Here is a 25,655-nt window from a genome sequence, read left to right as displayed (position 1 = left end):
GTTTCAGGGGTGCATGTTTTTAAGCTGTGCAGGTAGATCTCGCTATTCAAAATTTAGGATTTGGAGATGGTGGCAGTAGTTTGTATAACATATCAATCTACTCGTTGCTGAACTTGACCAAGACTCTATAGAAAGGGAAACAAGTTTTTGCAAATTGCTGTGTTAATTAAGGTAAAATAAAAGCACACCACTTGCTAGGATCTCGAGAACAAAATGTTGTGGAAAGATGGTAAAAGTGAAGGATGATCCTTGAGAAAAATACTTTGTTCATTGCTGTTTTCATTATTTTAACATATTTTCCACATGAAGCAACAGGCAGATATCAACTTGGGTAGGTAGGTACCTTCCTTAGTGCTGTGAACATTCAGAGCAGAGAAGGATGTTGTGGTTTGTATATAGGTATATTATATGTCTCCTACAGTAGACGGTAGGACATAAACAGTGTCTCAGTTTGGCAAGATTGATTTGCTAGTCCTTTCCTCATTATTCCTTGGGTCTGTTCCAAGCTAATTAGGTCAAAGGAAACAGAGAGATCGTATGTGGTCCAATTATTGATATGTACAGAAAGTAGACCATCCCAATACAGTCACCCATACTTTTACCATCTTTCCACAACATTTTGTTCTCGAGATCCTAGCAAGTGGTGTGCTTTTATTTTACCTTAATTAACACAGCAATTTGCAAAAACTTGTTTCCCTTTCTATAGAGTCACAGAATATGAAATAATACTCAACATGGGTGAATGTGACAGCACAGAACCAGACCCCATGACTGCAAAGAGTCATTGAGATCAGTGGAGTTTTAAGGGGTGGGTATAACACATGACACACATAAGGCTGAATCATATCTGGATCCTCCTGCAAGTTTCAGCCAAGTTTGCAGTAGGATATACCAACATGTTTCTGAGGAAGAGCAGGTTGAAACTCAGAATATTCTATGGAACAGAAATTCCAAAATGTTTTTGTTTCAGAAACATCAAAACATTTCAGTTTGATTTTTTCCTAAATGAAAAGGAGCAGCCAGCAGCTTCCCAACTCTAGAAGACTCCTTGGGCTGCCCCTCAGAGTTGGGGGGATCCCCTGCAGAAAGCAGGGAGCCTGAAAGCCCTGAGAGTCTTGGCTATAGGACAGGGAGTAAGGAAGCCCTGAGAGCACCATCCTGAGCTTGAGCTTCCAGGCACCCTGCTGCAGAGCAAGGAGCCTAGACTGTGAGCCCCTCGGCTAGAGCTGGGCTGCCAGGCAGCCTGGCAGCTCTGGGGTTCCTTACTCTGAGGTAGTCAGCATGGCAATGCTGTCTGGAAGCTGTGTCCCAGCAGTGTGAGCTCCCCAGCAGCCTGCCAAGTTTTGGATGGAACCCTGCTTTGTGTTTCCACAGAAGTTTGTTGAAACCAAAACATTTCTGCAGAACATTTGGTTACAACAAATTGGCATTTTCTGGAGGGGGCAACAAAAGGCTACTCTGATGATTCTGAGGTAATCTCGGTAGTAAATTTGGCATGACTTTGGGTTTGTTTTTCACACGTACTTGTGGGAATCTTATTACCTTGGTCAGTATTAGGAAAGCGTCTGCGGGTTGTGGAATAATTTGCTACCAGTTGTACCATTATCAGAAATTACATATGCATGATATAGTGTGTATTATGTTTGCTTTTAATGACCCTCTACTGTTCCATTGAAATCATTCAGTTCCTATGTGAGTCACAATTGCTGAAGTTTAGACGTTTTCAGTCTCTGCCTCCTTACAGCCAGCTTTAAGATGCTGTTAAGTACCCTTTTTTATAATTTTCCTTGTATTCTCTGTGTTGTAGCACCATGTTAGCAGCTCAGAAATGAAAATTTTCTGTCTTTGTCCTTTCTCCATTTGGTAAACAGGGACATACACACCCATTGTTCCTAACAGAGCAGGAGTTAGGAGTTTTTGTTTACTTCATCAACGATGCTTCTACAAGTCTTTTCACAAAGTCCTGAGAATAGTCTTTGGTTTTGACTGCTTCTGCTGAGCCAGCAGAAGGGGGTTGTTTTGCCTAGGTCCTATATAAATAGTGTCTCTTGAGATGAATTTCTCAGCATTGGAATGTTTGTTTTCAAGTAGCTGTTTAGAATTCAGAGGACACTCCCTACCAGATTATATGCTTTAAAAAAAGTAGAATTTGGGGCTTAGAATATTTGGCAGGTTCTAAAATGTATATTATTTTTCTTAGAGTTACAGCAAGTAGTGTCCCAGAGGAAGGGAGTGAAAATAAGGCTGTTGACTAGATGACATCTCTCTCAAGGTTTTAGGGAAGCTTACAGGCCTACGCTGCAAGAAGAAGGGGGGGAAAAAGAAAGCAAAGACCACTGATTATCCAGATTTTCTACTCCCAACAATCCCACAAATCTGGTTTCATCCTGCTACTGTGAATACTTCAAACACTCCTTTTTAAATCTTGAGCACAGCGATTTGACTTTGTAATGTGGCACAGCTGTGTATATGGTTTCTATTATACATCTATTCCTCCTTCCCCTGAGCCTTTTCCTGTTAAGGGATGATAAAGAAAAAGCAAACAAAACAGAGATCTCGGACCCATGAAAATAGAATCTGTGTCAGAGAAACTCTATTGAAATGGATGCCCACCACTAGTCTTACATTATTTAAGATCTAGATTTACTTCTGTCCCACACTAATCTGGAGGAGTTTGTTACAAATTTTTAACATTAGACACCCTAAATCAGGTAATTCAGGTTATGAAAAATGTTTATGGTTAATACAATCCTATCATGTTAAACTACCTGTACTGTTTTCCTTCCTTTGTCTTTCATTGCTACAGATTGGGTTTAAGTAAACTAGTTTTTGAAGGCCATGTCTCTTCCCAACAAACTAGTTGGGAGGGAATCTGTGTCCACTAAAAAATGGATGGTAATTCAAAATCTGTAGCACAACAGAGCCTTTGTTATGCTCCCAGAATATCTATTCATACATACTCGGTAGCTAAAGTGCTACTTCCTCTGTCGTCCCAATTTCTCTGTTGTACAAACCAGTCCATGCAAAATAATAAATTAAAAACACAAATATTTTCCATAATTATTTAGACCCTGAATTTTGGTAAAAAAAAACTAAGATAAAAGCATATTGAATGTGGGTCTTCAGATTTCTTCTGTTCAAAACAAGACTTGCAATGAAACAAGGGAGAATCCAGCAAGGCAGACCAGAAATGACGGGAATGTCAGTTGCATGAATGGCTTTTGCTGCTCCTGAAGAAGACTTCCAGAAATATCCATGTGCCTACAGTCTTATTGCTAGAAGTGGGAGAGTAGACTACGAGCAGCCTTCCCTGTAATCTTGTCTCTGGAAGGGGAGCAGTCCGTCAGAAAAGCAAGACAAACTGCTACAGCAGAACTTGTGTCATGGAACCTTGCTTTTTTTAAATGTTATGAGTCAATTTGAGACGTTGAGTTCAGCATTTCCCCGCAGAGTTCTGCCAGTATACCCCAGTGCTGACCTGCAACAACCCCTAATACTCCTGCCTGGGCTATATCCTGAGCAAAGATTGCTAACTGTGCTGTGTTGTGATATAGAGTTTTTAGGCTGTTCACAGGCGTGAATTCAGAGACTCCCAAACCAGTTGTTACCAGTCTCAAGTCAGAAATTGAACCAGAGTTTCAAAAGTAAAGGCTTGTGCCCTGCCCACTATACTAATTAATACTACCTACTGACACTGGGATCGACCTGCTTGGGATCTTTGGAGAGCTTTTATTCATTTTTGTACCTCATCACAGTAGAAATTGTGAGCACCTTTTGGGGCTCCTTCTGTTATGGAACCAAAGGGAAATCAGTGCCCTCATTGCACGTTCACTGGTAAGCTACTCTTGCCATTCTCCTTTTTCATGCACAGACTGAGTAAATAATGAGCCAAGCCTCCTCATCACCACCACACATGCGCACCATACTTTTTTCTGAAAGTTCAACAGCATAGACTCCTCTTTGGTATTCCATACTTCAGTTTTGCCATTATGGTACCAAGACACTCAGCATCTCAAGCCAAGAACTTTACCAGGGGATGAGAAAAGACATATGACTGCACGTGAGATTTTTCCAGAAAAAATAATCCAGTTTTATGAAAATGATCCAAACTCACATGCTGTGAAAGAGAAAGTGCTAAGAAATGACTGGTGCTTTCCAGTACTGCAACTGCATTCTACCAGAGCTTATTGCTTCTGCCTTGGAGTCTGCTGTATTGAACACATTTTTTTCTCAAAGGTAAGTATTATAGTAGATCCCTGTTCTTGGATTTATTCTCCTAGTGCATGACTCAGAGGGAACACCTATAATATCGTTTGAAATGTGAAGCTGTTTGTCTCTTCAATGAATGGTGTATACCTCCTATAACTCCTGATAAGAGATAAAGGTCAGCCCTTTTTCAGCCATCAGTTCTTTTCTTGCCACTAATGGGTGAGGAGCTGGAAAGAGAAATATTAGCCATGTTTTCTGGATCTTGTAGACTGTTACATGTGTCTAAGGGATACCTCCCTGATACATTAGTGATAGTGGGATGGCATTTTGCAGTTCAAGGTATTTCTTTTGGGGACTGGTATTAGTCTCCATGTTTTTACAAAATGTTTAGTGGATTTACAAAGAACTGGAGTGCATGTATTGCCATGTCTGACTGATAGGCTGAGCTAAGATAGCAGACTGGAAGGAATATAAGTAAAAGCCTAAACCACTACCAGGGTCCTGAAGTTGTTAGAAAGCATCATAAAGTGTTTGGTCCTAGCTTGTTTCTGACAAACAACTGCAATATATAGAAGCACTGCAGACATGGATATTTCCCTTTCCCTTCAAGAGTCCAAGATACCTTGCATTGTACGGAGCGGATAATAAAGAGAGAGAATGCATCAGGAAGGACCATGCTATGAGCATTAGGCTCATGATGATGAAATGCAGCTCATTTTACTCATGACCTACCTGCCTCTTCATGAGACACCTTCCCAGAGCATTTAGGGTCTCAGTGGTTACAAGCCACACCATATCTCTGACAGTGTATCTGTGTGTGATGGGCCAAATTCAGTCTTTCCACACCTTTAATATCCATCTCTGTGTGGGTTACAGACAGTCCTCCTAACTTTGGGTTTGTGTACATGCTTTATGCTGAAATTCATGAGAAGCCTATTAAGGGCCACCCCATAAATATAGTCTTTGCCATGCTGACAAAGCTTTCTTTTAAGCCACTTGATATCAGGGAGCTTGAGTTCCTAAGATGAAGTTTTATTACTAGTGGCAATGACATCAGTTTTCACGGTAAACAGGCTTCAAACTCAAATGGTTGTTCCATCTACAGTAAGTTTCACAAGGACAAGATGGTGCATAGGACTCACTCCTCCAAAACTGGTGATGAAATTTCAATGTAGTGTATTATAATTTGTTGTTAATCTCATGTGCTTTTGGCTTTTCTTGTGCGACTCTTTTCCACAACTGAATGAACCCCTTAGCTTCTATCTAGAGAAGGTAAAAACCATTAGAATAATTATCCAGTTTTATTGTTTTAACTGACTCTTTAAGAACTATATCTTGATGTCTATCTGACTGCATTTCTCATTTGTTATTCCTTAGGTAGGGATAAAATACAATACTATGCTAAGGTACATTTATTCAGAGTGATGCCAACGATCCTAGCCAGCCCCAGATCAGTTACTATCCAGGATATTCACAGGCAGACATTTGGAGTTTTTCTTTAAATGCTTTATCAAAACATCACTCCTGGGACTTCGTTGCAATCTGAAATTATTTTTGCCCTGCCATTATTACAGAATCTGGGCCTGATCCTCAACTGCTGTGAATTGTCATAGTTAGGATCCAGCTTGTTGTTTCTTGGTTTGGAGGAACTCTTCTCTCTCACCCCCATTATGTATTTATTTTTTTCAGAATGTTTCTCTAGTTAGTTTTGTATTGTTTGAGAGATATCTTGTCTCTTTCTGTTGAAAACAAAAAATAATACATTTCTGTACCATTACATTCAATGCCTCTTTGGGTTATTGTTAGTGTGGCTTGCTCATAATTATAATAAGTTTTATTCATCGTCAGTGTGTTTTTCCCCAGACTGCATTCCTGGAGCTTTTAGTTTCCAAGAATGAGAATCTATTATCATAGTTAATGTTGGAAAAAATAAAATTCCTCCCAGTAATTCTTGAGCTCTTAAAGAAGTAATTGCAATGTAATAGATCCCCCACTCACCTGTCCTCTATTCCTGCAGTGATGGAAATGATTTATTTTTCTGCTAATACTTTGCTTTTGCTGAAAATAAAGGAACTGGTGGTTCCTAACAGAATAAGTCGTTTATTCCTCACCAGCAGGTGAGTGTGTGCCACCTGCTGTTGAGATGTTACTGATACTGAATTTTGAGCTTTTGAAATCCTTCTAGTCATGTTCTTGGAGCAAAAAACTAAAAGTAAAGAGGTGGGGGTGGGTAAAAATCTGTGATGATTACCTTCTGAGATATTTACCTTCTGAATAAAGATAAAGACAAATTACTTATCTATTTGATCATTCTATCAGAGTTATCATGGTGTCATCAATCTGCTATTGGCTCCATATGAGCACCTTCTCCCTTAAAGCAGTTTCTTCTGCACCTCTTACCAGTTGCATCCCACTATATTCTGTCCTATACGAGAAACACACAACTAGCGTGTCCCATATTAAAAGGGAAAAAATACATGCTAGCTATTATTTTAGACTGTCACTTCTATGACAGGCATCTCTTGGCTAACACCACTAATTTCAGGTAAGGCTATTTTACCCACTTTTATCACCCTAAAATAGGCTCATGAGACTTTTGCCCAAAAATCCACTAAAGCAAAAGCTCCCACTTCAACTATAATTTTTTTACGACTGATTGATTGTATTCTTGACCTTGAATAATAAATAATGTGCAATTATAGAGGAGAGCGTATTGTGCTTTATTCTGGTCAGTGGACCCTGGCGACATACCAGTTTATATCTTGACACCATGCAAAATGTAGATTGGATGGCTCCACACTTTGACCCCAAGAATTGCTTGGAAGCTTGCCAGACCTCTGATGGGTGCAGCTAATAAGCATGTATTTGCATACTGTGACAGAGTTCCTCCTCTGCATTGGTGGGTCTTGCGCTTATTGGCGGATTTGCTTGCCTCAGAGATTCACGGCAGCCCTCAGTTTGGCTGTTTTCATGAACCCACGGTCCAGGTAAACTCCTCCTGTGTCTGTCCAGGAGTTGGGAGGATTTGGGGGGAACCTGGGCCCACCCTCTACTCCGGATTCCAGCCCAGGTCCCTGTGGAATGCAACTGTCTAGAATGCCTCCTGGAACAGCTGTGCGACAGCTACAACTCCCTGGGCTACTTCCCCATGGCCTCCTCCCAACACCTTCTTTATCCTCACCATAGGACCTTCCTCCTGGTGTCTGATAATGTTTGTACTCCTCAGTCCTCCAACAGACCGCGTTCTCACTCTCAGCTCCTAGTGCCTCTTGCTCCCAGCTCCTCACACGTGTACCACAGACTGAAATGAGCTCCTTTTTAAACCCAGGTGCCCTGATTAGCCTGCCTTAATCGATTCTAGCAGCTTCTTGATTGGCTGCAGGTGTTCTAATCAGCCTGCCTGTCTTAATTGTCTCCAGAAGGTACCTGATTGTTCTGGAACCTTCCCTGTTATCTTACCCAGGGAAAAGGGACCTACTTAACCTGGGACTAATATATCTGCCTTCTATCACTCTCCTGTCGCCATCTGGCCCAACCCTGTCACAATATTTAAAAACATTAAACAGCCTACAGTTATAATATTTTCATAGATTTTAATCTTCCTTGATGGATTAGAACAAACTTCTTGTTCGCGCTCACTGTCAGTTATCGTATGCACTTGAGCTGTCTTTTCTTTGTATGGAGATGAAGGGAGAGGGCAGCCGTGGATTGTGTTTGATGCCAGGCCAAACTTTAGCCAGCTCTGTCTTACCTCCAGCTTTTGGTGAGATGCTCAGGTTTTTCTGGTCTTTTACCTAATCCTTCTCCCATGTCTCTGCTTTTCCTGGTTGACTGCTAGAAAAAAAGGTGGTTTGCAGCCTTCATCTCCAGCCTGCTGTGGGAGTCGTAGAATCATAGAAGATTAGGATGGGAAGAGACCCTCAGGAGGTCATCCAGACCAACCCCCTGCTCAAAGCAGGACCAACCCCAACTAAATCATCCCAGCCAGGGCTTTGTCAGACCGGACCTTAAAAACCTCTAAGGATGGGGATTCCACCATCTCCCTTGGTAACCCATTCCAGTGTTTCACCACCCTCCTAGTGAAATAGTTTTTCCTAATATCCAACCTAGATCTCCCCCACTGCAACTTGTAAGACCATTGCTCCTTGTTTTGTCATCTGCCACCACTGAGAACAGCCAAGCTCCATCCTCTTTGGAACGCCCCCCCTTCAGGTAGTTGAAGGCTGCTATCATATACCCCCCTCATTGTTCTCTTTTGCAGACTAAATAACCCCAGTTTCCTCAGCCTCTCCTCATAAGTCATGTGCCCCATCCCCCTAATCATTTTCGTTGCCCTCCGCTGGACACTCTCCAATTTGTCCACATCCTTTCTGTAGTGGGGGGCCCAAAACTGTACACAATACTCCAGGTGTGGCCTCACCAGTGCCAAATAGAGGGGAATAATCACTTCCCTTGATCTGCTGGCAGTGCTCCTACTAATGCAGTCTAATGTGCCATTAGCCTTCTTGGCAACAAGGACATACTGTTGACTCATATCCAGCTTCTCATATACTGTGTAATTCCCAGGTACTTTTCTGCAGAACTGCTGCTTAGCCAGTCAGTTGCCAGCTTGTAGCAGTGCATGGGATTCTTCCATCCTAAATGCAGGACTCTGCACTTGTCCTTGTTGAACCTCATCAGATTTCTTTTGGTCTAATCCTCCAATTTGTCTACGTCACTCTGGATCCTAACCCTACCCTCTAGCATATCTACCTCTTCCCCCAATTTAGTGTCATCCACAAAGTTGCTGAAGGTGTAATCCATCCCATCATCTAGATCATTAATGAAGATGTTGAACAAAACCGGCCCCAGGACTGACTCCTGGGGCACCCCACTTGATATTGGCTGCCAACTAGACATCGAGCCGTTGATTACTACCCATTGAGCCCAGCGATCTAGCTAGCTTTCTGTCCACCTTAATACTACCTTAACTTGCTGGCAAGAATACTGTGGGAGACCATATCAAAAGCTTTGCTAAAATCAAGGTAAATCACGTCCACCGCTTTCCCCATATCCACAGAGCCACTTATCTCACCATAGAAGGCAATCAGGTTGGTCAGGCATGACTTGCCCTTGGTGAATCCATATTGACTTTTCCCAATCACCTTCCTCTCCTCCATCTGCTTCAAAATGGATTTCTTGAGGACCTGCTCCATGATTTTTCTGAGGACTGTGGTGAGGTTGACAGATCTGTAGTTCCCCGGATTCTCCTTCTTCCTTTTTTAAAAGATGGGCACTGTATTTGTCTTTTTCCATTCATCCGGGACCTCCCCCGATCACCACGAGTTTTCAGAGATAATGGCCAATGGCTCTGCAATCACATCAGCACCCTTGGGTGCATTGCATCCGGCCCCATAGACTTGTACATGTCCAGCTTTTCTAAATAGTCCTTAACCTGTTCTTTCACCACTGAGCGGTGGTCACCTCCTCCCCATACTGTCCTGCCCAGTTCAGCAGTCTGGGAGCTGACCTTGTCTGTGAAGACCGAGGCAAAAACTAGCATTGAGTACTTCAGCTTTTTCCACATCATCTGTCATTAGGTTGCCTCCCCCCTTTCATAAGGGTCCCACATTTTCCCTGACCACGTTCTTGTTGCAAACATACCTGTAGAAACCTTTCTTGTTACCCTTCACATTCCTTGCTAGCTGCAACTCCCAGTTGTGCTTTGGCCTTCCTGATTACACCCCTGCATGCTCGAGCAATATTTTTATACTCCTTCCTAGTCATCTGTCCAAATTTTCACTTCTTGTAAGCTTCCTTTTTTTGTTTAAGCTCACCGAAGGTTTCTCTGTTGAGCTAAGCTGGTCTCCTGCCATATTTGCTATTCTTTCTGCACATCAGGATGGTTTGTTCCTGCGCTCTCAATAAGGCTTCTTTAAAATACAGCTACATGTTCAGATATGCCCGGACAACTAGGAGAGGGAGGTTGGTAAATCACACTGCTCTGTCTGGCCTCTCGGGATACTCTCTACAATTCCTACCTCCTCCATCTCCACCCTACTGTCTCATCATGTCCGGACTGAGCGGTCAGGAAGTAGTAGTACAGCACCAAATAAAAGTGGCTCGCCCCTCCTTTCCATCTCCCCAAACTTGGGCACTAGTAATCATCCACTGAGAAGTGGAAAAGAACAAAGGGGTTACTCAAGCTTTGGACAGAGCAGGACATCCTTTGGGAGATAAGAACCTCAGGGGGTGAGGGAGAGACAGAAAGAAAGCAAGTGAGAAGTAGAAGGGGAGAGAACCAGATAGGGACTTTTAGGTTTGGAGGGAGGAAATTAGGAAGTAGAAGTGGAAAGCAGGATGGAGACCTGAGAGGAAGGAGATGGCTCCTGTAGATGACATGAGGGAGATTAGAACATTGTTACCAACCCTCTGAAGATGCTGTGGGGCCTGCTATTTCCCTACTGCAGATGGGGAAAGGGGAAAAACTCTGTTTTGTTTTATGGTGACCATATGCAATTTTATGCACATTTAAAGCAAGTTGGGTACATACTTTCCCATGGCCCACTGTAGACCTGCTTTATATTGTTACTAAAGAAGCCAGTGCTGAAAAGCTATTCTTAAGTCAAGTTTTCTTCCTCACTTATCTGATTTCTGTGTACTGGGGAAAGATTTGGAGAAGATGAGGGAAAACCAGACTTCAGTAAGGCTGCCTTGTGTTGCAAATAGCTGAGAATTAATTTGCAGTTATTTATTTCTCTTTGCTGCATAGTGCTGTTGGTTATTTAATACTAAATCTTTCTTTCCAGTTGTATCTTGCTGTATGGTATCTGCAGTTTATCTACATTACCCATCCCCCAAAGATTCAGATAATCATCCACTTTTATCTCAATGTTTTGCCTATCACTAGTTACATCCAGATTTGTTGCATATGTGTATGGGAGATTTTATCTGTTCTCAAAGCAGGAGATAAGTCAGAATTCTGTTAAGGTCACCAAACTTCATACTGAGTCATAACAAAAAAAACAACATAAATAAAATAAATTAATTATAAAATAATAAAATTGCAGAAAGCCCAGGTATTCCTGAGGTTGTTTTTCAGGGTCATTTATTTTTCTGTTTTTGTATGGGGCTCTCATGCACGAGAAATTCTAAATCTAGACAAGTTATACAGCTTTCCTCAGCACCTAGTTTCCTTGACAACCGTTCATATAAATAGTAAGGACCTGTTATGGGGGGGGGGAATATCAATATAATCGCTGCCTGTGAATCATCCGGGGGGAAAAACAGATTCAAGGTTAAAGTTATAGGATTTAAAATTAAAACATGACCTTTTGTTGATGTTTGCTGAATATACTACAAGGACTAAGCAAAGGCACTGCATTTTCAGAGGTGACTTGCAAAGGGAGTCATACTGCCACTTGTCCTGGTGAAATTGTTATTAGCAATAATCATAATTTTCATTCTTTGCTCTTCGCTCACACAGAATTTGATCATTCAGCAGGTTTTTCTTTTCCTGGTTTTTAACATATTTTTAAATTTACTTGTAAAAACACTAATATAATATGTGCCAGACAGGCATGAATTTCACTCATACCGAATTCTCACCTTCCCACCCCAAACCTTGTCTATTAACAAATACTAAATTAACCCAGTCTTGACAAAGGTCTTGTTCTTGATTCCTTCTCCCCTTGAAGGAAATAGGAGTTTTGTAGTGGGAGTCAGATCAGCCCTCCACCACCCCCACTCTCCCCCCAAAAAACCAAATCCCTATCTCAGAGGGCTGTTGTGGTAGGGAAGGAGAGATTGTTGTGGAGCCAACCTTGATCTGTATTAGTTCCACGAGTACAAGATATGTTTTCATGGGTCGGAGGAGGGGCATGGGAAAAATTCACTGCAGAATGAACTGCTTCTCCCTATGTGAATTTAAAAACACTGTGATTAGGAAAATGGCCCAGCTTTCTCTGTTAATTACATAAAGAAACATCCTCATCCAGGGTTAACAATTAGATTTTGTTGTTGTCCATCCCCTGTTCCCCCCTCCCCCCCGGTCCTTCATTTTAAGCTTTGTGTTGCTATTTAAGGTTGTTTTCTGACCCCGCTGGGTAAATTGATGATCACCAAAAACCAAACAGTATTTTCCTCCAATTTAATAGCAGTGTGATAACCACAGCTCTAATAGCCCTGTGCTAAATACAGGTTGGCTGCCAGGGCCCCAGTTGGTAAATACATATATTTCTCTGCACAGCAACAGAGCTATCAATAGTATAATCCAAACAGGTGTGGACACAATTATCTACTTTCTGCAGCAAGATACCTGTCAGACTGAGCAAATGTAGTTTTGTTTAATGAAACTACACTACTGTAATAGTTTGACTCTCATCAGCATTTCCAGTAGCATTTCCTAAGGCATATGTAGATGGAGTTACTCTTCATGGGCTACTTCAGCTGGCAAAGAATGTGGCTGTTTGTTTACTTAGCAACACTTGTTGCTTTGAGTGGCACCGCTGCTCCATCAAGTGCAGTGCAGTTCATTTCTGAGTGCATTCATGATAGTGGTTTTGACTTATTAAAAAAAAAAACCCTTTGAGTCTTGTGATCAGTGACCACGATTTTCAAAAACAAGTATGTATAGTTACAGAGTAGCAGCCGTGTTAGTCTGTATTCGCAAAAAGAAAAGGAGAACTTGTGGCACCTTAGAGACTAACAAATTTATTTGAGCATAAGCTTTCGTGAGCTACAGCTCACTTCATCAGATGCATCCAATGAAGAGAGCTGTAGCTCATGAAAACTTATGCTCAAATAAATTTGTTAGTCTCTAAGGTTCCACAAGTCCTCCTTTTCTTTTTATATATAGTTAGGCTCTGAAATCTATGTATAAGCACCTAAGTAAGTAGTCTGAATTTCAAAAACACTGAACATCTGTTGAAATCAGCGGGAGCTGCTGGACACTTGGCACTTTTGAAATTCAAGCCATTTACTTATTAGGTGCCTACAAATGGACTCAGGAGCTTCAATTCACACTCACATTTTTGAAAATCTTGATCAGCATGTCCTGAATGGGGATCAGTTCCTTCCTTACATCCCAATCTGGCAGTTGAGATTATCTGTGATACTTGATCTGACAGTCCTTAGGCGTGGTGCTGCTAGGGCAGGGCATATTCAGTGGAGAGTTCTAGAATTTGTTTTCCAGTCAGTCAGTCTTTTTCTGAGGAAAAAAATTGAGAGCTTTTTTTTATTATTATTATTATTCCTCCCCCTTTTGGGGGGCTGGGAAATTTTTTGGTGACATTGGCTTTTTATTTACTGAGAGAGATTTAAAATTATATTATTCATGCACCTAGAAATGCTCTTGGCTTACGGTTAAGGCTAAGATTTTGTCATGGGTACTTATATTAAAAGTCACAGGCAGGATGTGGACAATAAGCAATAATTCATGGATTTGTTGAAGCCTGAGTTCCAGCGCCACAGGGCTGAAGTCTTGGAGGTCTCCTAAAATCACAGAATCCATGACTGACTCGTAGCCTTACTCACAGAATACACTGAGAAAATAAATAAAAATTGAAGGCTTCATTTTTCTAGTATAAAGTGTTGAGGGTTGAGCAAGCATTGAAAGCTCTCCATTGGCCAAAACTTTCAAGCTTTATAACAGTACACAGGAAGCTCTTTGTGTACTGCCATAGATACTCTAGCATAGCCCCTTTGTAAGTGATGTAGGGAAGAATTTACATTAAATAACATTTTAAAAAATTGTAGTTTACTGTGTGAAGTTTAATGGACATGTGCCAGAGCCTGCTATATGGGCTACATTCTGGTTGCCAAGGAAACTCAAAGGATATACAGGATTCTAGACATAGACTGTATATTCTAGAAGTTCTCCCAAGGGAAATAGCAATTGGCTATGGTTATTTGGGCAGAGGCATTGCTTGGAAAGGAATCAACATCATAGGCTCATCTGGTCAGTTGGCTGAAGAGGTGAGCGCTTTGCTTGTGGGCACAGTTATCCCCCTTCTTACCCGGTAATAAATAACAGAACAGGTTGCAGGTTTGGCTGCTGAAGCTACGTCTCCAGTGCTCCAAGAGAAATCTGTATAGCTCAGCATAATTTTGGTTTGACATTCCTCTCTGTTCTTGAGTGTTAGCTTGTACAGTAATTCTCTTCTTCTTGTTGTTTAAATCCTAGTTCAATTTCCTTTCCCTAGGATGCTTACATAGAAACCAACACAAGTGTTAGGATTTATTTATGAAGTCTGTCTTTTCATGTTTTACATTACTGTGTGAAAACTGCTCTGTTTTCTTTATATAGATAGCGATATACCAAAGGAGAGAAGTGAGAAGCTAGTATAGTGAGATCACAGTTGACGCACTCATAATATGTAAGAGGGATCCAGAATAATTCATTACCCTTAGCACTGGGAAGTTTTAAACACTTACAATCAGGAGTATACTGATATTTGGATGGGCCTTCAAACAGATTTTAAATTGGGTCCCATGCTGCTAGACAATTTCACAGTGTACCTACAGCCTGCCCTTTTTTTCCTTGGGACCTCTATCCTAATCCACAGTAACATAGTAACCCTCTCTAACTGGAGCCTGCCCTTATTTTCTTTGTCCTCTCCCCTTGGTCAGTGCCCCCATTCCTCTGGTAGTCAGGCAGGGGGTAGTGTCCCCAATTTATTCTGTTCCCAACCACCTGTAGCAGGGCCTGTTGGAGCTTTTCAACTAGGGAGCTTTTCCCAGTCCTCCCTTGGCCTTCACAGCAGCAGAAGTAGGAATGTTTCAGAAGGGGGAGGAGCTTTTTCTGGTCCTCTGCTGCTTCTCTCCTCCCGTCCCCGCATTGACTAGAGAGCTCTGCCCTCCCCTACTGCGCCATGTCCCCTCTTTCCTCTCTTACTGGAAAGCTGGTCAGAGGCTGCTCTGTGACCCTCAGTTTGGCTCCTCCCTTCATAGCTCGACCCTATCTGAGCACCTCAAAAGTAACATTTACAATGCTGCTTAAACACCCTGATTCAGGAAAGCATCCCTCTTGAAAAGGGTGTGTAAGCATGTGTTTAAGTTTCATTGAACCCAGTGGGCCTTAAGCAGGTGCTTTCCTTAATGAGTGCAGAATGTCTGCAGATTACTAGGGCTATGTGCTTCCTGCCTCTCATGCTCATTTAGATACTTCATTTAGAACTAGAGGGTAATCAATATCCATGAGGAGAAATCCGCAGGGAATCTCTTCTGTCAGCTATCTTTGAGGGGGTGAGGTGGGGGAGTAACCATTTTTTAAAATGATTGCTATAGTTCTCTGAGCTGGCACAGCACAAGGTTCAGCTTTGGGAGAGCTATTGTGAATGTTGATCTATAGTATACAAAACCAGACTTAAGCATCTTTGTGGAAGAAAAAATGTGACAGCTCCATGTGTGTGACTCGCTCTGAAATAGCAGCTGTCCTAAATTAACAGAGAGTACCCTGCAGATTTGCAGATGGGGCTCATTTTATTCTGAGGCCTTGTGGTCTACATTAGGCTTATTTGCTTAACATTTTGCAACAGTGGGGGGAGACAGGATGTCTGTTGGCATGATGTTTCATCCACCTTGTTTTTCAGATATGGTCTCAGCGTGGTTAAACATGCTTTTGAGGCAGCAGTTTACACTAGCACTGTTTTGGAAATAATTTTCCTAATAATTTTATTCATGTTTACCCCACTTCATCACTCCTTTACCAACCCAAAGGTCACTTGGTGTTGGTTACAAACAAAATACAAGTATATATGCCTATATTCTGTACCCTAGCAACAATACAATTATAAGCACTGGCCAAAATACTTAACAGGTAGAGGTCCTGGAGACACCTTCCTGTCATAGTGTGGCTCCAGAGTTGTAAGGGAAAGCTCTGAAAAAGAAATCCATGAACAACCTTGCTTTTCATACATTATAACAAACAAGTGATGTCACTGCTGGTTATTGGACCTTTGCTAAACCTAGATGAGTGACTTTAGGGCTGAACCTTGCTCCCTTCAAGGTTTTCTTCTTATCTCAGTTTGTCATATTTTTCTCTAGTTACTGGATTAAGCAGTTCTTTTCAAAACAAGCTTATACTCCTCTACCTCCTATTTTTAAGAAAGGGGGAAAAAAGTGATCCAGGTAACTACAGGCCTGTTAGTTTTACATTTGTAGTATGCAAGGACTTGGAAAAAATTTTGAAGGAGAAAGTAGTTAAGGACATTGAAGTCAATGGTAAATGGGACAAAATACAAAATGGTTTTACAAAAGGTAGATGGTGCCAAACTAACCTGTTCTCCTTCTTTGAGAAAGTAACAGATTTTTTAGACAAAGGAAACGCAGTGGATCTAATTTACCTAGATTTCAGTAAGGCGTTTGATACCGTGCCACATAGGGAATTATTAGTTAAATTGGAAAAGATGGGGATCAATATGAACGTTGAAAGGTGGATAAGGAATTGGTTAAAGGGGAGACTACAACGGTTCCTACTGAAAGGTGAACTGTCAGGCTGGAGGGAGGTTACCAGTGGAGTTCCTCAGGGATCAGTTTTGGGACCAGTCTTATTTAATCTTTTTATTACTGACCTCGGCACAAAAAGTGGGAGTGTGCTAATAAAGTTTGCAGATGATACAAAGCTGGGAGGTATTGCCAATTCGGATAAGGACCGGGATATCATACCGGAGGATTTGGATGACCTTGTAAACTGGAGTAATAGTAATAGGATGAACTTTAATAGTGAGAAGTGTAAGGTTATGCATCTAGGGATTAATAACAAGAATTTTAGTTATAAGCTGGGGACGCATCAATTAGAAGTATGGTGGAGGAGAAAGACTTTGGAGTATTGGTTGATCATAGGATGACTATGAGCTGCCAATGTGATATGGCTGTGAAAAAAGCTAATGCGGTTTTGGGATGCATCAGGAGAGGTATTTCCAGTAGGGATAAGGAAGTTTTAGTACCGTTATACAAGGCACTGGTGAGACCTCACCTGGAATACTGTGTGCAGTTCTGATCTCCCATGTTTAAGAAGGATGAATTCAAACTGGAGCAGGTACAGAGAAGGGCTACTAGGATGATCCGAGGAATGGAAAACTTGTCTTATGAAAGGAGACTCAAGGAGCTTAGCTTGTTTAGCCTAACTAAAAGAAGGTTGAGGGGAGATATGATTGCTCTCTATAAATATATCAGAGAGATAAATACCGGAGAGGGAGAGGAATTATTTAAGTTCAGCACCAATGTGGACACAAGAACAAATGGATATAAACTGGCCACCAGGAAGTTTAGACTTGAAATTAGATGAAGGTTTCTAACCATCAGAGGAGTGAAGTTTTGGAATAGCCTTCCAAGGGAAGCAGTGTGGGCAAAAGATCTATCTGGCTTTAGGATTAAACTTGAGAAGTTTATGGAGGAGATGGTATGATGGGATAAAGTGATTTTGGTAATTAATTGATCTTTAAATATTCACGGTAAATAGGCTTAATCCCCTGTGATGGGATATTAGATGGGTGGGATCTGAGTTAGCCAAGAAAGAATTTTCTGTAGTATCTGGCTGGTGAATCTTGCCCATATGCTCAGAGTTTAGCTGATCACCATATATGGGGTCGGGAAGGAATTTTCCTCCAGGGCAGATTGAAAGAGGCCCTGGAGGTTTTTCGCCTTCCTCTGTAGCATGGGGCATGGGTCACTTGATGGAGGATTCTCTGCTCCTTGAAGTCTTTTAACCATGATTTGAGGACTTCAATAGCTCAGAGATGGGTGAGGTTTTTCTCAAGAGTGGGTGGATGAGATTCTGTGGCCTGCGTTGTGCAGGAGGTCAGACTAGATGATCAGAATGGTCCCTTCTGACCTTAGTATCTATGAACGCAGTCCTCGGAGCCAAAAAAATCTTACCACGTTATAGGTGAAACCACGTTATATCGAACTTGCTTTGGCCTCGAGCATTTCCATTATTAATAGTCACTTTCTGCCTCCTGACTGACCCCTCAGAACCATCGACCCATGCAACCCCCCCTGCTTCTTGTCCCCTGACCACCCCCTCCAGAAACCTCCCTCCCCAACCACCCCTCATAAGACCCCACCCCCTATCTAAGCCCCCCTGGTCCTTGTCCCCTGACTCCCCCCTCCAGAGACCCCCCATCCCTAATCACCCTCAGAACCCCACCCCCTACCCAACCCCCCTGCTTCCTGTCCCCTGACTGCCCCGACCTCTATCCACACCCCCGCCCCCTGACAGGCCCCCCCCCCCCGGCACTCCAGCACCCCGTCCCATGACTGCCCTGCTCCCAGAATCTCTGAATCATCCAACCCTCCCTATCCCCTGACTGCCGCCCAAGATCCTCTGCCCCTTATCCAACCCCTCGGCCCCGGCCCGGCACCCGTAACGCACCGCTCAGAGCAGTGTGTCGGAGCCAGACATGCTGATCCGCTGAAGCTCGCAGCCCCATCCCCCAGAGTGCTGCTTTACCGTGTTATATCCAAATTTGTGTTTTATCGGGTCACGTAATATCGGGGTAGAGGTGTATAACTAATTATTTACTGCATCTGGTACCCAATTAGCCATGTTTTCCCAACCCGAACCTTAAATAAGATAACACTAGTATTTCAAGGGTCACTACAAGTTTAACCCAAACAATCCTTCTTTCTCATGATTTTTTTTCTATTTGGTCACATGCTTTCATCCTATTCCTCATGCTAATATCCAAACTCAATTTAGAGCCATAGTTCTCTCAAGTCTAATGTGGGTCTATATTCCTAGACACTCTGACCATTGTTCCTAGTGCTGGAGAACCTTGTTATTACATTGCTCCTGCCTTTCCTTGATTGTCATTCTGAAGGTTGAAGGCAATCTGGCTGAAAGCGATCATGAAATGATAGATTTGATGATTTTAAGGAAAGGAGGGAGTGGGAGCAACAGAATAAGGACAATGGACTTCAAAAAAAAAAAAGACGATGATGACTTTTACAAACTCAGAGAACTGGTAGGTAACCTCCAATGGGAAGAAAATCTAAGGAAAAAAAAAGAGTTCAGGAGAGCTCGCAGTTTCTCTACAAAATCATATTAAAGGTGCAACAGCAAACTATCCTGATGCAAAGGAAAGCTAAGAGGAACAGTAAGAGGTCAATATGGTTCCATGAGGAGCTCTTTCATTACCTGAAAATTTAAAAAAAAAAAAATTCTACAAATAGTGGAAACATGGTCAAATTGCAAAAAGATGAGTACAAGAGATTAACACAAGCATGTAGGCACAAAATCAGAAAAGCTAAGGCACAAAACGAATTATACCTGGGAAGGGACATAATAAATGAAGGAAAATGTAGACCTACTATTTAGAGGGGAAGGAGAGCAATAACAGACAACATCAAGACGGCTGTGGTATATTTTGCTTCAGTCTTAACTAAAAAGGTTAATTATGACCAGATACTTAATATAATTAACATTAACAATAAGCAAGAACTGCAAGTCAAAATAGGGAAAGAACAGCTTACAGAATATTTAGATAAGTTACATGTATTCAGGTTTGCAGGGCCTGATGAAATGCAACCTAGGGTATTTACAGAACTCGGTGAAACAATCTCTGAACCATTAGTGATTATCTTTGAGAACTCATGGAGGACATAGTACCTGTCATTAAAAGGAGGGCAGGGAGAAAGAAGATCTGGGGAATTATAGACCAGTCAGCCTAACCTGGAAGAATACTGGAACAAATTATTTAACAGTCAGTTTGTAAGCCCCTAGGATTATAAATCGTAACCAGTATGCATTTGTCAAGTGCAAATCATACCAAATAAACCTAATTTCCTTCTTTGACAGGATTACTGACCTAGAGGATGGGAGGAAAGGTGCAGATGTAATAGCCATATCTTGGTTTTAGTAAGGATTTTCACACAGTCCCACATGTCATTCTCATAAACAAACTAGGGAAATATGGTCTGGATGAAATTACTATAAGGTGGATGCATAACTGGTTAAAGATGTAATCAAAGATTAATTATCAATGGTTTGCTGTCAAAGTGGGGGTACTTATCTAGTGGGGTTCCGCAAGAGTCTGTCTTGTATCTCGTACAATTCAATATTTTCATTAACAACTTGGATAATGGAGTGGAGAGTATGTTTATAAAATGTGCAGATGACTCCAAGATGGAAGGGATTATAAGCACTTTGGAGGACAGGATTAGAGTTCAAAACAACCTTGACATATTGGAGAATTGGTCTGAAATCAACAAGATAATATTCAATAAGGACAAATGAAAAGTACTACGCTTAGGAAGGAAAAATCAAACACACAATTACAAAGGTGGGAATACAGGCTAGGTAGTAGTACTACTGAAAAATATCTGGGGGTTATGGTGGATCACAAATTGAAGATGAGTCAACAATATGATGCAGTTGCTAAAAAGGCAACTATCTTTCTGGAGTGTATTAACACGGGTGCTGTATAAATGGGGAGATAATTGTCCCACTCTACTGGGCACTAGTGAGTCCTCAACTGGAGTGCTATCTCAGTTCTGGGTCCCACACTTTAAGAAAGATGTGGACAAATAGGAGAGAGTCAAGAGGAGAGCTACAAAAATAAGAGGGTGGACTCGATAATTCTTCCAAGTATGTTAAGGGCTGTTATAAAGAGGACAGTAATCATTTGTTCTCCATGTCCACTGAAGGTTATAGTAGTAATTGTTTTAATCTGCAACAGGGGAGGTTTAGGTTAGATAATAGGAATAACTTGCCAATGATAGGGATAGTTAATCACTGGAATAAGTTTCCAAGGGAGGTTTCAGAGTGGTAGCCGTGTTAGTATGTATCAGTAAAAACAATGAGGAGTCCTTATGGCACCTTAGAGATGCATACTAATTTCCCTCTACTGTTGTTCACACCTTCTTGTCAACTGTTTGAAACGGGCCACCCTCATTACCACTACAAAAGTGATTTTTCCTCCCTTGGTATTCTACTGTTGAAAATGGTCTACTTTAATTGAATTGCCTCGTTAGCACTGACCCCCCCACTTAGTAAGGCAACTCCCATCTTGTCATGTACTGTGTATATATACCTGCTACTGTATTTTCCACTCCATGCATCTGATGAAGTGGGTTTTAGCCCATGAAAGCTTATGCCCAAATAAATTTGTTAGTCTCTAAGGTGCCACAAGGACTCCTCATTGTTTTTTCCAAGGAAGGTTGTGGAATTCCTGTAATTGGAGGTTTTTAAGAATATGTTACACAAACACCTGTCAGGGATGGTCTAGGTATAATTGGTCCTGCCTTTGTGCAGGGGACTGGACCAGATGACCTCTCAAGGTACCTTCCAGTCTTACATTTCTATGATTCTATAATTCCTAGCATCCTCTTAGTTGGTAACTGTATAATGTACAGAATATATCACCACCTCCCTTTCAGTCATGTCTTTTACAGTCCCCCTGTTTTCCTACTTGTTCTGTATCTTCTGGGGATATTGGTTGCTATGGAACTGACTGATACTACATGTAAGGCAAAATGATTCTCAAACATAATGTAACTGGGTCATGTTTTTGTGATGTTAAAAGTCAAGGTGATTTGTAATCTGCAGCAAAATATTTGTACAAATAAAAGTCTATTTTTGTCACACGTTATCTGAAATGTAGGGGATGTCTTGTAGGTTGTAGAATTTTACAAGAATCTGTGGCCAGGAAACCTTACTTAACTTTAATTCTGTCCTTAACTTTTAAGTGCTTGTCTTTGCAACCTTTATGTTCTAATTCATGTTTTTTCCATGTGAATATATAAAACATACAGAGAGAGAGAATACATGATTGTGTTGTACAATATAAAGAGGTGGTCTTGGCACAAATTTGGAATGGCCACATTACTCGTGGATAGTGAAGCCATGAGCAAATTATGCCGCTCATCCCAGAAATAGCTCTGATGGTGTCAGAGGGAATCTCATCCAGTTTTTAGGAGCAGTTTGGTGACCTTGTTAAAGGTGAATACGGGGAATTGGTGGAGATATCCAGGACTCCTATTTGTGGCATAGAGAACTCTACATCAGAAAAATTCATTGCACCACAAGCTTTATCATCAATTGCCAAGTCATACTTGTGGATATCCAGTTTCATGGATAAATGTAAAATGCCGAATCAGCTCTGAGGGACCACTTGGACTGAGGAATACTCATGTCATTTTCAGTGATCCTTCTAAATGGCATAGGTTTCAGTGCTGTGGGACTGTCATTTCTCAGTGCCAAATCTGAAGGAATTACCAGACAAAGGGTCTCATCCCTACATTGACACATGGCAGCAATATTAGAAATTGGGTGGAATCCTGAATGCAAAGAAATTAGCAGCTCCTGGAAGGTGACACTAGTGATTCCCACCACCTTTTTCCTTCCCTGCTTGTCTCTGCATATATATGAGTCCTCTGACCCCCTGACGTATTAGTCTTATTTGCATAAGCATATTATGAGATACTGTAGTGCAATATTGCATTTTCACTAATTAGACTAGGGACATACTATCTAAAATTAATAACATAGGAATAGATGATATTATGTTCATGAAAGCAAGCCTGAATCTTTAAAATTGTATGAACCCTTTTATCACACTAGTATAGGTGGAGAGCTGGTTCCCATGTTCAGATTGGGCAGGTGCTTCAGGCACAGGACCCAGGATAAAATCCAAATTTGGGGTTGGGGATATTCCTTTACCAACAGCATCATGTGATGATCCATTCCCCATGACACCATACAGAGGAGAGAACTGGCCCAACAAATAGTTTTGAGTATAGGTCTGATTTTAGGGTTGGAATCCCAATTAATCTCTTGGTACACAGCTCTTCCTGGTTTAAAAAAAAAATTCTGAAAAACACTTAAGGTTCATTTATATACCTACAAAATTACCTACTGTGTGTGTGTGTCTAGGTAAGAAAGAAACTAGATTTCTTTACTAAGCACTGTCGCTTGGTAATGCACAATATGGCAATGGCAAGAGAGAAAAGATGAGGCAAGGAAGTGGACTATTAAAGCCAGTTTTTTTAGAACATGGCTTGTGTTTGTGTATCTGTAGAGACTTGCTCACTAAGGCCCTTACTCTAGTTTCTCTTATGATGATTTATGTCAAGGTAAGATAAGAATCCGTCACTGAGTGTTTTGTGCACTATCACTTCCATGTGCAAATGGTAGTGCATAAATGTGTAAATCTTTTGTGAGAGCAAATGAGTTTTGTGCATGTACATTTGATTGCATCTGTGTGCAAGTGACTGCTAAAAAAAAATAGTGTGTGTGCAAGTGATTGTACATATAAAGTTTCATGCATTCAAACAGAAGCTAGGCTGAGGTCCCTTCAGAAAAAAAACCTTCATTCTCATTTAGTACTGTTCAAATTTCACTCACTTTGGGACTTGTTTTGAGACCATCTGATGATATTTCTTACCTTACTCCCTAAAATTTTAATGGGACAGGTTGCTTCAGTATCTGCCATCTGTCCAATGAACTGCACAGGAGCGTAAAGGTCTGTCATCTATATTCTGTTTTAAAGGGAATGGAGCAGGTGGTCTTATATCAGCAGAGCTCTAGTTATAGTGTAAATCAAACTTGTACGGTATATTAGAAGAGAAATGCATTATAGCAGTCCAGCCTAAGCAGCTATTCCTAGCCTTTCCTCTCCCACTTTTCCAAATTCCAAGTCATGTTCAGGCATTTGTTTTGCAATGGAAAGGTTTTACCGAGGGGGAGGAGAAATTGACTCTTCTATGCAAAAAATATCTCCGATAGTAATTCAGAGGTGCTAGTGAAGTGATCTGAAACAATAAAATAAACCTGCTCACTGTTAGAAGTCAGAGAGAGCTTCATACATGCCTGCCTGGTGCTAACTTCTTCAGCGCTTAGCATGCTGGCAAATTCTGAAGTCCATCCATGCCCAGGCCTCCCACAGTCAAAATTTTAACTGAAGCAATGGGAGCCACGCTTGAGTGAAAACTGAGTGAAGACTTCAGGACTTAGTAAATGCTCTGTAAGACATTAGACAGGAGGAACATCAGACATGAGTCTAAGGTAAACTTTTCAAAAGCATGTGACTTAAGAGCCAAAGTCCCATTTTCAAATGTGGCTTTTAGCATTTAGGAACCTACGTCTTATTGAAAGTCAATGTATCTTTCAGGTTATGTCTACACTATAAGCGCTACAGTGGCTACAACAGTGTAGATGCTTCCTAAAGTGATGAAAAGAGTTGTTCTGTCAATGAAGGTAATGTACCCCCCAAGAGGTGGTAAGTAGGTCAACAGAAGTATTCTTCTGTCGCCCTAGCCAGGTCTGTATCAGTGCTTAAATCATTTTAACTATGGTGTTCCGGGGTTGAATTTTTTCACACACCACCTCCACTTGGTGTAAGTAGGTCAACCAATATTTTAAGTATACACCAGACCTTAGGAACCTGAGTGTCTTTCACTTTTAAAAATGAGATTTCGGCTCCTAAGTCACTTTAGGTACTTTTGAAAAAAATGACCTGAGACTTTGTTGAAAGGTTTTGAATTTTGTCCCATTTTTGGTCAAAAAGTTTCAAACTTTTGTTGAAAATTTTTAAAATTCCATCCTTTTCCTCCTCATTTTTGACCAGTTCTGCATGATGCCACATGACAGCAGTTAGGAGTGGTAAGAACTGGAGTGAGATGACATTTGGTAGGAAGGCCTTTGTCAGCTTTCAAAGTAAAGGGTTATACCAGTTTCTTGTCCCATTGTTCCCAAGTGACCAACATTTTGAAATGTGGACCAGTTGACCAACATAAGACCTCCAAACCACGCTAAATATAAAGAGATGGAAAAGCATTTGTTCTGTCTCCTCAGAGTTGGTCATTTCTGGAAATGGCAAACAGAATTGTTTTGCTTTGGTCTGAAAATGAAAGCAATGTAAAATACACTTGGAGTTTTGGATTAAAAGTGCATTTTAATTTTACCAAAACACACATGCTTTCTCGTAAAAGGATTTAACAAGGTTGGAAAGGCTGATTTAATTTTAATCATATTCAGTAAAGCTGGGGCCTCAAAGAACTTACTTTTTGATTCAAACTTTTAGAAACTTCGGTACATTTCTGATGTTGGCTTAAAAACAGCATTTCAGATGTCTGCTCAGGGCTACCTTCATATAGTTCTATTATTGCTGGCCCCCAATAGTAGTTCCTCCCCCATTGCAAGAACTAGCGTCAGGAAGATTTTGGAAACTTGTATCTATAAAACAATGTGTCTCTAATGAAGCTTGTTTTTCACCCCTTCTCTTCCTTCCCCCACTCCGTTTTTCCCGTTAGTCGGAAGTATCCTGGATCCCCAACAAACACTACTCTGGGATTTATGGGTTGATGAAGCTGGTTCTGACAAAGACTCTCCCTTCCAGTCTCGAGCGAGTCATTGTCCTCGACACAGACATAACCTTTGCCACTGACATTGCTGAGCTATGGGCCGTCTTTCACAAGTTCAAAGGTATTCTAATGCCATTTTTAATGCTTCTTTTGTAAACTAAGCT

At 41.2% G+C, this 25,655-nt stretch overlaps 1 protein-coding gene across 4 annotated transcripts in view; it reads left to right on the top strand.

The window, feature by feature from the left end:
• LARGE1 (LARGE xylosyl- and glucuronyltransferase 1) overlaps positions 1–25,655 on the top strand; it is a 371,084-nt gene that overhangs the window by 193,316 nt on the left and 152,113 nt on the right. For all 4 annotated transcript variants that reach the window (XM_038396618.2, XM_043519916.1, XM_043519928.1 and 1 more), the window contains one exon: positions 25,441–25,612. In XM_038396618.2, coding sequence (XP_038252546.1) covers positions 25,441–25,612 — 172 coding nt within the window. The remainder of the gene's footprint in view (positions 1–25,440; positions 25,613–25,655) is intronic.

The sequence above is a fragment of the Dermochelys coriacea genome, chromosome 1 (assembly GCF_009764565.3).
Source record: "Dermochelys coriacea isolate rDerCor1 chromosome 1, rDerCor1.pri.v4, whole genome shotgun sequence".
Taxonomy (NCBI): domain Eukaryota; kingdom Metazoa; phylum Chordata; order Testudines; family Dermochelyidae; genus Dermochelys; species Dermochelys coriacea.
The sequence above is the reverse complement of the archived record's forward strand: the minus strand, read 5'-3'. Positions and strand labels throughout refer to the sequence as shown.